This window comes from Mobula hypostoma, chromosome 7 (genome assembly GCF_963921235.1).
Source record: "Mobula hypostoma chromosome 7, sMobHyp1.1, whole genome shotgun sequence".
In the NCBI taxonomy this organism is placed as follows: Eukaryota; Metazoa; Chordata; class Chondrichthyes; order Myliobatiformes; family Myliobatidae; genus Mobula; species Mobula hypostoma.
This window is the reverse complement of record NC_086103.1, coordinates 12,374,023-12,386,343: the sequence shown is the minus strand read 5'-3', so window position 1 is coordinate 12,386,343 and position 12,321 is coordinate 12,374,023. Positions and strand designations below refer to the sequence as shown.

Here is a 12,321-nt window from a genome sequence, read left to right as displayed (position 1 = left end):
CAGTATTTATTACCCTTCCCTAAGTGCCCTTACACCGAGGATAAAGTTAAGAGTCCGAAAGGAGAAAGTGGGAGATGGTCGACTTGGAGAAGTAAAGGCTACGGAACTTAAATCAGGAGGGGAAGAGGGAACGATTGATTAGGAAGTGGAAGAGCAGCATTATCACCCAGAAGGTAGCCCGTGTATAGTAAAAGCTGTCAGAGCACATGGTAGAGGCAGGAACATTAACAAAATTTAAATACGTACTTGGACAGAAATATGGATAGGGAAGTTTTAGGGAACCTACCATCACCAATAGCAGGGTGTTACACTGTGTAAAAACGCCATTCTGTGCAAAAAGAAACATCTCTGACATCCGCCCCCCCCCCCATACTTTCTTCCCATCTCCTTAAAATAATACTCTCTCGTATGAGCCACTTCTACCCTTGGAAAAATTCTCTGGCTGTCCACTCGATCTCTGCCTCTCATCAACCTCTCCTCATAAGACATTATGCCGGGCAGCATCCTGGTAAATCTCCTCTGCACCCTCTCTAAAGCTTCCACGTCCCTCCTGTAACGAGGTGACCAGAACCGAACACAATATTCCGAGTGTGGTCTAACCAGGGCTTTATATTCCTGATTTCCCTAATTATTTAATTTCCGCAACTGCTGTGGTGGGGTTTGAACCGGCAACCTGGGATCTCTCGCTGGTAAAATGAGAAACCTGAGCACAAGTCACAGTTTGCGAGGACTGCTGAGAGAACTATCGAGGTCTCTCTCACCCCTACCCCGGCTGTAAACCAGAAGCTCTGTGTTTGCAGAGCACTCCTCCCATCCGACCCACCATCTCTTTGACCTCCCACCATCAGGCAGAATGCATCACAAAACGAAAACAAGGATTGTTAGGCTGGGTAACAGCTTCTTCCCCAGGCTGGGAGACTTCTGAACACCCAGCACCAGTAACACTTTTTATTTAAACTTTACTGTGCGAACTCTTGGGCACACATACAGTGCCTATAAAAAGCATTCACTCTCCTTGGAAGCTTTCATGTTTTATTGTTTTACAACATTGAATTACAGTGCATTTAATTTGGCTTTTTTTTAAACACTGATAAACACTTTTGTGACAAAGTGAAAACAGATCTCTACAAAGTGATCTAAATTAATTACAAATATAAATCACAAGATAACTGATTGCATAAGTATTCACCCCCTTCAAGTCAGTATTTAGTAGAAGCACCTCTGGCAGCAATTACAGCCTCGAGTCTGTGTGGATAGGTCTCTATCAGCTTTGCACATCTGGGCACTGCAATGTTTCCCCACTTTTCTTTACAAAACTGCTAAAGCTCTGTCAGATTGCATGGGGATTGTGAGTGAACAGCCCTTTTCAAGTCCAGCCACAAATTCTCAGTTGGATTGAAGTCTGGACTCTGACTCGGCCACTCCAGGACATTAGCTTTGTTGTTTTTAAGCCATTCCTGCGTAGCTTTGGCTTTATGCTTGGGGTCATTGTCTTGCTGGAAAACAAATCTTTCCCTCAAGTTGCAGTTCTCTTGCAGATTGAATCAGGTTTTCATCCAGGATTTCCCTGTATTTTGCTGCATTCATTTTACCCTCTACCTTCACAAGCCTCCCAGGGCTGCTACGCCATACGTAGCATTTAGTCCAATGGCCAAAAAGCTCAATTTTGTTTTCATCAGACCACAGAACCTTCTTCCAGCTGACTTCAGAGTCTCCCACATGCCTTCTGGCAAACTCTAGCTGAGATTTCATGTCAGTGGTTTTCTCTTTGCCAGTCTCCCATAAAGCTGTGACTGGTGAAGCACCCGGGCATCACAGTCTCTCCCATCTCAGCCACTGAAGCTGGTAACTCCTCCAGAGTTGTCACAGGTCTCTTGGTGGCCTCCCTCACTAGTCCCTTCTTGCACGGTCACTCAGTTTTTGAGGACGGCCTGCTCTGGGCAGATTTACAGCTGTGCCATATTCTTTCCAGTTCTTGATGATTGACTTAACTGTACTCCAGGGGATATTCAGCGACTTGGGAATTTTCTTGTATCCATCTCCTGACTTGTGCTTTTCAATAACCTTTTCGTGGAGTTGCTTGGAGTGTTCTTTTGTCCTCATGGTGTAGTTTTTGCCAGGATACTGACTCACCAGCAGTTGGACCTTCCAGATAGAGGAGTATTTTTACTACAATCAACTGCAACAGGTGATCTCCATTTAACTAATTATGTGACTTCTAAAACCAATTGACTGCACTCTTTGGTTGTCATAATTAAAGGGCAGGAGGAGGAGGTGAATACTTTGCAATCAATTATTTTGTGTTCTATATTTGTAATTAATTTAGATCACTTTGATATTCTGATATGGGTCTCTATTGCGGACTGAAAGTGGGAAGGGGGCAGGGAGAGGGGAACTATGGTTGGGAAAAGGGGAAGGGGACAGGAAACACCAGAGACATATTCCGTAATGATCAATCAACCAGTTGTTTGGAATCAATGACATTGTCTGGGGTCTCAGGGCTGGGTGTGTCTGCACTCCCCACCCCACCACCTCCAGTCCTGACATTCCTTTCCTGCCACCTGTCCCACCCCCTTCCGTGGCGCTCCACCCTCGCCATTCCCAATATCCTTTACTTCCGCCAGATTTACAGACTCGCTCTCCACTCCACGTTGAGAAATACAGCACTGTGCAAGGGTCTTAGGCACCCTAGCTATACACTGTATATATGCCTGGACTTTCACACAGTACAAAACATGCACCTTATAGCACCTTGTACAACACATCTGCAGAATAGTACAGAAACCAGAGCTTGAAGTTCCTTGTGCCCAGGATGACACAGGAATGAATCTCCTACAGTGACTTACCAGGTAGCCTGTGATAAGCTGACAAGGTTGGCAGAGAAAGAAAGAAGAGAGACATTGCTAATGTGACAGACAGGATGAGTATGGACCGACACAGTTCCATTGCAGAACCACCTGACAGAACATCCCGAAGCTGGCTAGATACCAAAACCGCATTTGGGGTAGGGTAAAGGCCTGCAGTGCAGGAAACGTAGAACTTGATTTGTACACAATACTTTCCCACAGATACGATCACAGGCAGAGGAGGGAGAGAGGAGGTGGGGGGTTGAGGGAGGGGGCTGGAGGAGGGGTAGTGGTGAGGAGAGGGTATGGCGGGGGGATGAGGGCAGTGAAGGGGTTAGAGGGGGTGGGGGGAGTAGAGGGGTGGGGGGAAGAGGGTGGAGGTGGGAAGAGGGGGAGGCAGACAGTGGGGGGGCAGAGATGGTGGAGAGCAAAAGGGGGAATAGGGTGAAGGGGAACAAAATACTGGAGGACTGGTGAGAGAGGGGGGCAGGGTGAGAGAGAGAGGGGGGTGAGAGAGGGGGGGTGAGGGGGATGAGGGGGGTGAGAGAGAGGGGGGTGAGGGGGATGAGGGGGGTGAGAGAGAGGGGGGTGAGGGGGATGAGGGGGGGTGAGAGAGAGGGGGTGAGGGGGATGGGGGGTGAGAGAGAGGGGGGTGAGGGGGATGAGGGGGGGTGAGAGAGAGGGGGGTGAGGGGGATGGGGGGGGTGAGAGAGAGGGGGGTGAGAGAGAGGGGGGTGAGGGGGATGAGGGGGGGTGAGAGAGAGGGGGGTGAGAGAGAGGGGGGTGAGGGGGATGAGGGGGGGTGAGAGAGAGGGGGGTGAGGGGGATGGGGGGGGTGAGAGAGAGGGGGGTGAGAGAGAGGGGGGTGAGGGGGATGAGGGGGGGTGAGAGAGAGGGGGGTGAGGGGGGTGAGAGAGAGGGGGTTGGAGGAGCAGGGTGGAGGAGCAGTAATGGTGAGGAGAGAGTCGGGGATGAGGGCAGTAAAGGTGGGTAGAAGGGGTGGGAGGAGGGGAGTAGAGGGATGGATGGAAGAGGGTGGAGGTGGGAAGAGGGTGGAGGTGGGAAGAGGGTGGAGGGGGGGAGAGGGGGAGAGGGGGAGGCAGACAGTGGGGGGCAGAGATGGCAGAGAGCAAAAGGGGGGAATGGGGTGAAGAGGGGACAAAATGCTGGATGAACTCAGCAGGTAAGACAGTATCTATGGAACAGTCAATGTTTCAGACCGAGACCCTTCATCAGGACTGGAAAGGAAGGGGTCAGAAGCCAGAATAAGAATGTGGGGAGATGGGGTTCATCTGTCAGATGGTACTCCTTCCCTTCGCCCACCTTCTGATTCTCAAGGAACTGGTCAGAGCACACCTGGAGTATTGTGAGCTGTTTTGGGCCCCATATGTAAGAAGGACGTGTTGGCATCAGAGAGGGTCAAGGGGAGGTTACTGAGAATGATCTCAGTAATGAAAGGGTTAACATATGAGGAGCATTTGATGGCTCTGGGCCCGAACTCACCGGAGTTTAGGAGAATGGGGAGGGGCGAGGTCTCACTGAAACCCATCAAATATCGAAAGGCCTAGATAGAGTGGATGTGCAAAGGACGTTTCCTATAGTGGGGGAGTCTAGGACCACAGGGCACAGCCTCAGAATGGCACCTCTCCATAGATGCTGTCTGATCTGCTGAGTTCCTACAGCACTTTGTGTATTTTCTGGTTCTATTTCAGATTTCCAACATCTGCAGTTTTTAAAATCATTTCCCCCTTCAGTATGCTTTTGGCATCCCCAGGTGTAAATTCTGTCCTCTGTACTTTTTCCGTACCTTGGCATCTTCTGCTGCACGAGCCAAATCTGCGTCACCCTCCTCTCGATTGGCCTGTCGTGAGAAAACAAAAAGTACACCGATGTCACCATACATCGCCATGTGACTCACGCTCTCGCAGGCATTCACAGGAAAGTACAGAAATACAAGAGAATTTACAAAAAGGTACACATAAACAGACAGGAGAAGTGGAATCCTTACAAATGAGCCTGCAGGTTGTGGAATCAGTTCAGTGTTGAGGTGAGGGAAGTGATCCACACTGGCTCAGAAGTCTGATGGTTGTCGGGTAGTTACTGTTCCTGAACCTGGTGGTGTGGGACCGAAGGCTCCTGATGGGAAATGATTGCAGGGAGTTGGAGGAATAGGGCCCTCTGGTGGATGGGGTTGACATTGCATGTTATTATCTACATTACACACAAGCCAGTACACAGGCCAGGCCAGTACATTATATGCAAGCCAGTACACAGGCCAGGCCAGTACATTATGGAGCCCCCTCTCCCTGCAGCTGATGAATCCAAAGGAACGGCAGAGACCGATACAGTTTAATACCAGCGGCATCGCAGGAGTTGCCAGTCAGCACTGAACTCAATGCAGGACTGCCCTGGGGACTCCAGCCCCGGATTTTTCCCTCAAGGTTTTCTCCCGGAGCCTTATCTATGACTGGGTATTAGCTGCAAGGCAGTGGAAGTTTGAGATCAGAGCTTTCCCTCTCCTAGTCAAGCTGCTAACCATGGTTGAAAAGCCCCATTTGCCCAAAGTGACTGGTTTTAAGGTGCCAGTAACCCATCTTTGCCCATTCTCGTCATTAGAATTGGTTCCACTGGGCTTCCCAGCTGAGCGGCACATGAGAGCCAGGAGCTGGGTTGGTTGTCAGAGTCTATCTGACACACACACCATTGGGAGCATTTCTCTGGCAGCTGGAGCTCATCCCCCCGACATCCCCAGATATAACAACCTGAAGGAACAGAACTAGAGGTGCTGAGTTTTACACAGGATCTCGTGCGTGCTGTGTCCCAGAGTTTCCAGGGAGCTGATTATTTACTCTGGGGGATGAACACGCTCGTCCTCATCAAGGGGTCTGCAGTGGAAAGGATGAGCAACTTCTAGTGACTGGACACCGACATCTCAGACAATCTATCCTCGGCCCAACACATTGATACAATCATTAAGTAGTCACACCAGCAGCTCTACTTCCTTAAGGGTTTGAGGGGATTCAGTACGTCTAGCATATTTCCACAGTTGTACAAGGGAGAGCGTTCTCACAGGTTTAATCACTGCCTGGTACGAAGTTCCACTGCACAGGATTGGAAGAAATCGCAGATGGTTGTAGACTCAGGCAGCTCCATCGTGGGCACTAACTTCAAAACCATCAAGAACATCTTCAAGAGGTGATGCATCAAGGTGATGCCTCATTAAGGACCGTCATCCTGAACACGCCCTCTCCTCGTTACTACTGTCAGGAAGGATCCTGAAGACACACACTCAACGTTTCAGGAACAGCTTCTTCCCCTCCACCATCAGATCTCTGAATGGCCCTCGGACACTTGAACATCACTCATGTTTTGTAATTTATACTAATCTTTATGTCTAGGCACTGAACTGTTGCCACAAAACAAATTTCCCATCGTATACGTCAGTGACAATAAACCTGATTCTGATTCAGATCTCCGAGGGACTGACTACTGAGCTGAAGGCACAGCTGGTCCAAGACACCAGTGCAAACCAGACAGAGCAACAGCACTTATTCCATGGTCTTCAGTCATCTTGTACCTGGATTAGTGAAATAAGGAATCTCTTGAAGTGACCAGACGTTTCAGAGCCGACATCGTCTTCTAAACTGCTGTGATAGGCTGCAGAGAGAACGGAAACGTAAACACACCAATGTGATACCGATGACCCTCTCTCTCCATCTCTGTTTCTCTCTCTCCCTCCCTCCCCCTCTCCGTCTCAGGTCTGCCATTTGAGCAGGGGGCAGAGAACAACGTGTGCCACACCGTATGGCTGATCTCATTTTCATTTCAGCTCCTCAGTCTCGGAATCAGTTCACCACCCGCCCCCCGCACGAATCATCACCCCCTGAGAAAATACTCGAACGCTCTGTTTCCACCGCCCTTCACGGGAGCGACTCACTACCGCAAGAGAAACATTTTGCCTTAATTGGGTGACTCTTTATTTTACAAAGCCATCTCTAAATTTAAGTTTTTCCATCAGGCAGCAGATAACAAAAACGTGAAAGCATGTACCACCAAGCACAAGGACAACTTCTACCCCACTGTTATCGGATTATTGAATAGTTCCCTTGTACAAGAAAATGGAGTCCAATCCCAGTAGGATGGACTCTTGGCCTCACAATCTCCCTTGTTACGACCTTACACCTTATTGTCTGCCTGCACTGCACTCTCTCTGTAGAATCATCAAGTCAGACTACTACGCACATAATCAGGCTCTTTGGATTATCTAGTGCATGCTGAACTATCAACCTGCCTACTCCCATTGGCCTGCACCTGGACCATAGCCTCTTCCATACCCCTCCCATCCATGTACCTATACAAACTTCTCTTAAATGTTGAAATTGACCCAGCATCTACCACTTGCATTGGCAGCTCGTTCCACACTCATGTTCCCCCTGAAACAGTTCAACTTTCACCCCTCACCCATGACCTCCAGTTCTAATCTCCTCCAACCTCGGTGGAAGAAGCCTGCTGGCACTTACCCTATTACCCTATCTATACCCCTCCATAATTCTAGATACCTCTATCACAGAGGTTTCCAATCTCTTTTATGTCACGCACCCCAACCATTAACCGAGGGGTCTGTGTGGAAACCCCTGCTCTACCAAATCTCCCTTCAATCTTCTACATTCGGGGGAATAAAGCCTCATTCAGCATCCTGTGTTGTTAGGAACAGCCTGTCTGGATGACATGCAGACTAAACCTCCTCACTGTATCTCGCAAACTAAACCTTCTCACTGTATCTCGCAAACTAAACCTTCTCACCGTATCTCGCAAACTAAACCTTCTCACCGTATCTCACAGACTAAACCTTCTCACCGTATCTCGCAGACTAAACCTTCTCACCGTATCTCGCAGACTAAACCTTCTCACCGTATCTCGCAGACTAAACCTTCTCACCGTATCTCGCACACAAAACCTTCTCACCGTATCTCGCAAACAAAACCTTCTCACCGTATCTCGCAAACAAAACCTTCTCACTGTATCTCGCAAACTAAACCTTCTCACTGTATCTCGCAAACTAAACCTTCTCACTGTATCTCGCAAACTAAACCTTCTCACCGTATCTCGCAAACAAAACCTTCTCACCGTATCTCGCAAACTAAACCTTCTCACCGTATCTCGCAAACAAAACCTTCTCACCGTATCTCGCAGACTAAACCTTCTCACCGTATCTCGCAGACTAAACCTTCTCACCGTATCTCGCAGTGTGTGACAAGAATAAATAATAATTCAACGTCAATAATAATTCACATTCGGCCAAATACAACAAAAAGAAAACAATACAAAACAGACAAACAATAAATAAAACACAGAACAGTACAGCACACTACATGCCCTTCGGCCCATGATGTTGAGCTGGCCCTTTAACCTACTCCAATTTAACCCTTTCCTCCCACAAAGCTTCCATTTTTCTACCATCCATGCACCTGCCTGAGAGTCTCTTAAATGTCCCTAATGTATCTGCCTCTATCAACACCCCGGCAGGGTGTTACACACACCCACCACTCTCTTGTGTAAAAAACCTACCTCCGACACCCGCTATACTTTCCTCCAATTGTTTTAAAATTATGCCCCCAGGTATTAGCCATTTCCACTTTGGGGAAAAGTCTCTGAATGTCCACTCAATTTATGCCTCTTATCATCTTGTACACTTCTATCAAGTCTCATCTTCTTTTGCTTCAAAGAGAAAAGGTCTAGCTCGCTCAACCTATCCTCATAAGACATGCTCTCTAGTCCAGATCTCGTCTACACCTTTTCGATGCCATAGGCCCCTACCATTAAACAAGGGGTCCGAGGATCCCAGGTTGGGAACCCCTGCTAAGGCTTCCACGTTCATCCTATAATGAGGTGATAGATAAATCCCAAATATTCTCACAGCCGGGATGTGAGAGAGAAACTTGGATTAGGACTAGGTCATGAAAACTCACCCTCCTTGTAGGTCTCCTTGATGTCCGAAATCTCATGATTTGTCCTTGTGGTAAGAATTTCGATCAGGGCCCGTTCGTCCGTGCCCGCACCCTGTGCAAAACAAGAATGTGATGGTCACACAGCTCGGAAACAGGTCCTTCAACCCAACTCATCCGCACTAAGCACGCTGCCCGAGCAAGTCCCAGTTGCCCACATTTGCCCAAAGTCCATTGTTGGATTCTGAGGTTTTCAATCCACGGTTCTTTCAGAAGTCAGGAAAAAGGCACAAACCTGTAGCTTCATGATCATTTTATTAAGCGTTGATAGAACAAAGGGAACTGGAACAGGAGTTAGAAGCAGAAAGCTTAAAGACAAAGAGACTAAGATGCTGGGTGCCCTCCATTGATTGGGGTTGACCATGGACATTGTGTCCTGTCTACATGATATACAAGCTGGTACACAAGCCAGGACAGTACGATACGAAGAGTTTGCCGTTGCCTATGTAGCAGGTTCCCCCTCCCCATGCAGCTGATGAACCCAAAGAAATGGCAGCGACAGATAGTTTAGCACCAGTGGCATCGCAGGAGTTGCCAGTCAGCATTGACCCCAACGTAGGATTGCCTTAACTCCAGATTTTGCCTCAGGGTTTACTCCCAAAGCCATGAATGGATGGCCACAAGGCAGCAGAAGTTTAAGATCAGAGTTTTCCTTCTCCTAGATGAGCTGCCAATCACGGCTGATGAGCCCCGTCTGCCCAAAACAACTTGATTTAAGGCACTAGAAACTTGCCGTTGCCTACTCCTGTGAGTAGAAATGGTTCAGCTGGGCTTAGTACCTAAAATGCTAAGATTAAGAAAATGGCACCCAGCATGGAGAAGCTCTTTTATGGGAAATTTCCATTTAAATTTGTAGATAAGAGTTAACCAATGAGATAGCTCTTATTCAATAATGCAGAACAAAGAAGCTTCCAGAACCTTTCAAATTATACTTTGTATAACCATGAGGAACAGACTGAACTTGCATATACATATTGTCACCACTAAGAAGCATACTCAGTAATTCCTGTAAGATCAAATATAAGCAAACAATTAACGGTTAAACTACCAAGAAAATAACAATTAAATAGTCTAATCTAAGAATTAAACAGTTAGATCCATCACCCCCTAAACATTTCCTATCCATGCATCTGTCCAAATATCTTTTAAACGTTGTTCGTGTACCCACCTCTGCCACTTCATCTGGCAGCTCGCTGGACATGCACACAACCCTCTGGGGGAAGAAGTTTCTTCCCACACGCAGAGAGGGTAGCGTAATGCTACTACGGTGCCAGCGGTCCGGGTTCAATTCGTGCCTCTGTCCGCAAGGAGTTTGTAGGTTCTTCCCGTGACCGCATGTGTTCTCTCCGGGTGCTCTGGGTTCCGCCCACATTCCAAAGGCGACGGGTTAGGGTTAGTAAGCTGTGGGCATGCTGTGTTCGTGCCGGCAACGTGGCAACACTTGTGGGCTGCCCCCAGCACATCCTCGTTGATGATCTTTCCCCTCTCATCTTCAACCTATACTCCCTAGTTTTCAGTTCCCCTTCCCTGGCACATTAACCAGCCCACTTTCTCCTTCTGGACCTGACTCGTAACTTTATGCTCAGTGTAGGGATGAGTAATAAATGCTGGCATGCCAGGATTGAATGGGGAGAAGATCACAAAGCATAGAAGAAGAATTAGGCCATTCAGCCCATCAAATCCACCACACCACTCCATCACGTCTGATTTATTATCTCTCTCAACCCCTTCTCCCTGTAAGCTTTGATACCCTGACTAATCAAGAACCTATCAACCTCCACTTTAAACATACTAATGTCTTGGTCTCTACAGCCGTCTGTGGCAATGAATTCCACAGATTCACCACCCTCTGGCTAAAGAAATTCCTCCTCATCTCTGTTCTAAAGGGACTTCCTTGTATTCTGAGGCTGTGCCCTCTGGTCCTACACTCCCCCACTACTAAAAACATCCACTCTTTCGGGCCTTTTCAATATGCGATGGGTTTCAATTAGATCTTTTCCCATTCCTCTAAACTCCAGCGAGTACAGGCCCAGACCTGTCAAACGCTTCTGCTACGTTGACCCTTTCATTCCTGGGATCATTCTCGTGAGCCCCTCCGGGCCCTCTCCAATGCCAGCACATCCTTTCTTAGATAGAGGGCCCAAAACTGCTGATGATACTCCACGCAGCCTGACCAAATCCTTGTAAAGCCTCAGGTGGGCCGAGGGGTTTGTTTCCCATGATTCTACAAAGTCTACAGATGCTGGAAATCCAGAGCAACACACACAAAATGCTGGAGGAACTCAGCAGGCCAGGCAGCGTCAATGGAAATGAATAAACAGTTGACGTTTTGGGCTGAGACCCTTCTTCAGGACCAGAAAGAAAGAGGGAAGAAGCCAGGATGAAAAAGTGGAAAGAGAGGAGAGAGGAAAGAGGATAAGGTGAAAGGTGATAGGTGAAGCAGAGGGTGGGAAAGGTAAAGGGTTGGAGGAGATGGAATCTGACCGGAGAGGAGAGTGGACCATGGGAGAAAGGGAAGGAAGAGGGTTACCGGGGGAGGTGATGGGTAGGTGAGGAGAAGAGGTCAGAGGCCAAAGTGGGGAATAAAAGAAGGGGGATTCAAAATTAAAACCCCACTCAAGAGATGAAGAACATCTATAAAGGGTTGGAGTGCAGTCTCTGAGCTGAGCCAATGATCTTGGTCGATCTCAGGAGGGGTGTGGGCCAGAACACAACTCACCTTCATTGCCTTCTGAAGCTGTTTGGCATCAAACTCAGCGGCAGTCATCATGAGGCCCAGGAGGATGCGCTGCAGGTTTCCACCAACCTCAGACTTCAGGTCGGCCATCAGGTCCTGGGGAGAGGGGGGGGAGACTGTGAGAGTGAAGGGCTGCCCCAGATCAAACCGTGCTCCACCACACACCCAGAGTAACGTCCCCTCCAGCCCGATAACCTCCCCACAGTCTAATCCCCACCTCAGCCCAATACACCATTCCCTCACCCTCTCCTAAATCTCGTTCCAGCTCCACAATAATACCCCTCCACCCAACCACCCCGTCTAATCCATTCCGCTCAGTCCAAACCCGTACCCACACCCATACCCACTTTCCCCATGCAGCCCCAGTAATCCCTCCCTCCAACTCACCCCCTTGATCTAACTGCACCATCCTCTCACCCTCCTACCAGTCTACTAAGCCTTTCTTTTACCCCCTCCCTCATGACCACACTGCCTGTCTAATTCCAGACACAGCGCAGCCCCTCCCTCTCCATTCCTTTAACCGTCTGCAGAATCTCTTGTGCTTTTGAGAAGAGTTGGTATGTCATAGCAAACCTCTACGGATTTACATACCGCAGAGACCATTCTGACTGGTTGTACCCCCGTCTGGCACGAAGGGGACACTGCGCAGGGCTGTGAGCTTAGCCAGCTCCATCATGGGCACTAGCCTTCCCACCATCGAGGGCACAGAACATTACAACACAGTACGGGCCCC

The 12,321-nt window shown here is 48.6% G+C and overlaps 1 protein-coding gene across 2 annotated transcripts in view; it reads right to left on the bottom strand.

Moving 5' to 3' along the window:
• The window catches only part of anxa6 (annexin A6), a 100,609-nt gene that overhangs the window by 15,329 nt on the left and 72,959 nt on the right, over positions 1 to 12,321 (bottom strand). The window contains exons 17-21 of one of the 2 annotated variants that reach the window (XM_063053032.1): positions 11,571 to 11,684; positions 8,816 to 8,906; positions 6,424 to 6,503; positions 4,654 to 4,707; positions 2,481 to 2,864 (exon numbers count right to left, since the gene is read on the bottom strand). In XM_063053032.1, the coding sequence (XP_062909102.1) occupies positions 2,496 to 2,864; positions 4,654 to 4,707; positions 6,424 to 6,503; positions 8,816 to 8,906; positions 11,571 to 11,684 (708 nt within the window). In that variant the 3' untranslated portion in view covers positions 2,481 to 2,495. Of the gene's footprint in view, positions 1 to 2,480; positions 2,865 to 4,653; positions 4,708 to 6,423; positions 6,504 to 8,815; positions 8,907 to 11,570; positions 11,685 to 12,321 lie in introns of those variants that run through there. The other variant, XM_063053031.1, reaches the window with a different exon arrangement.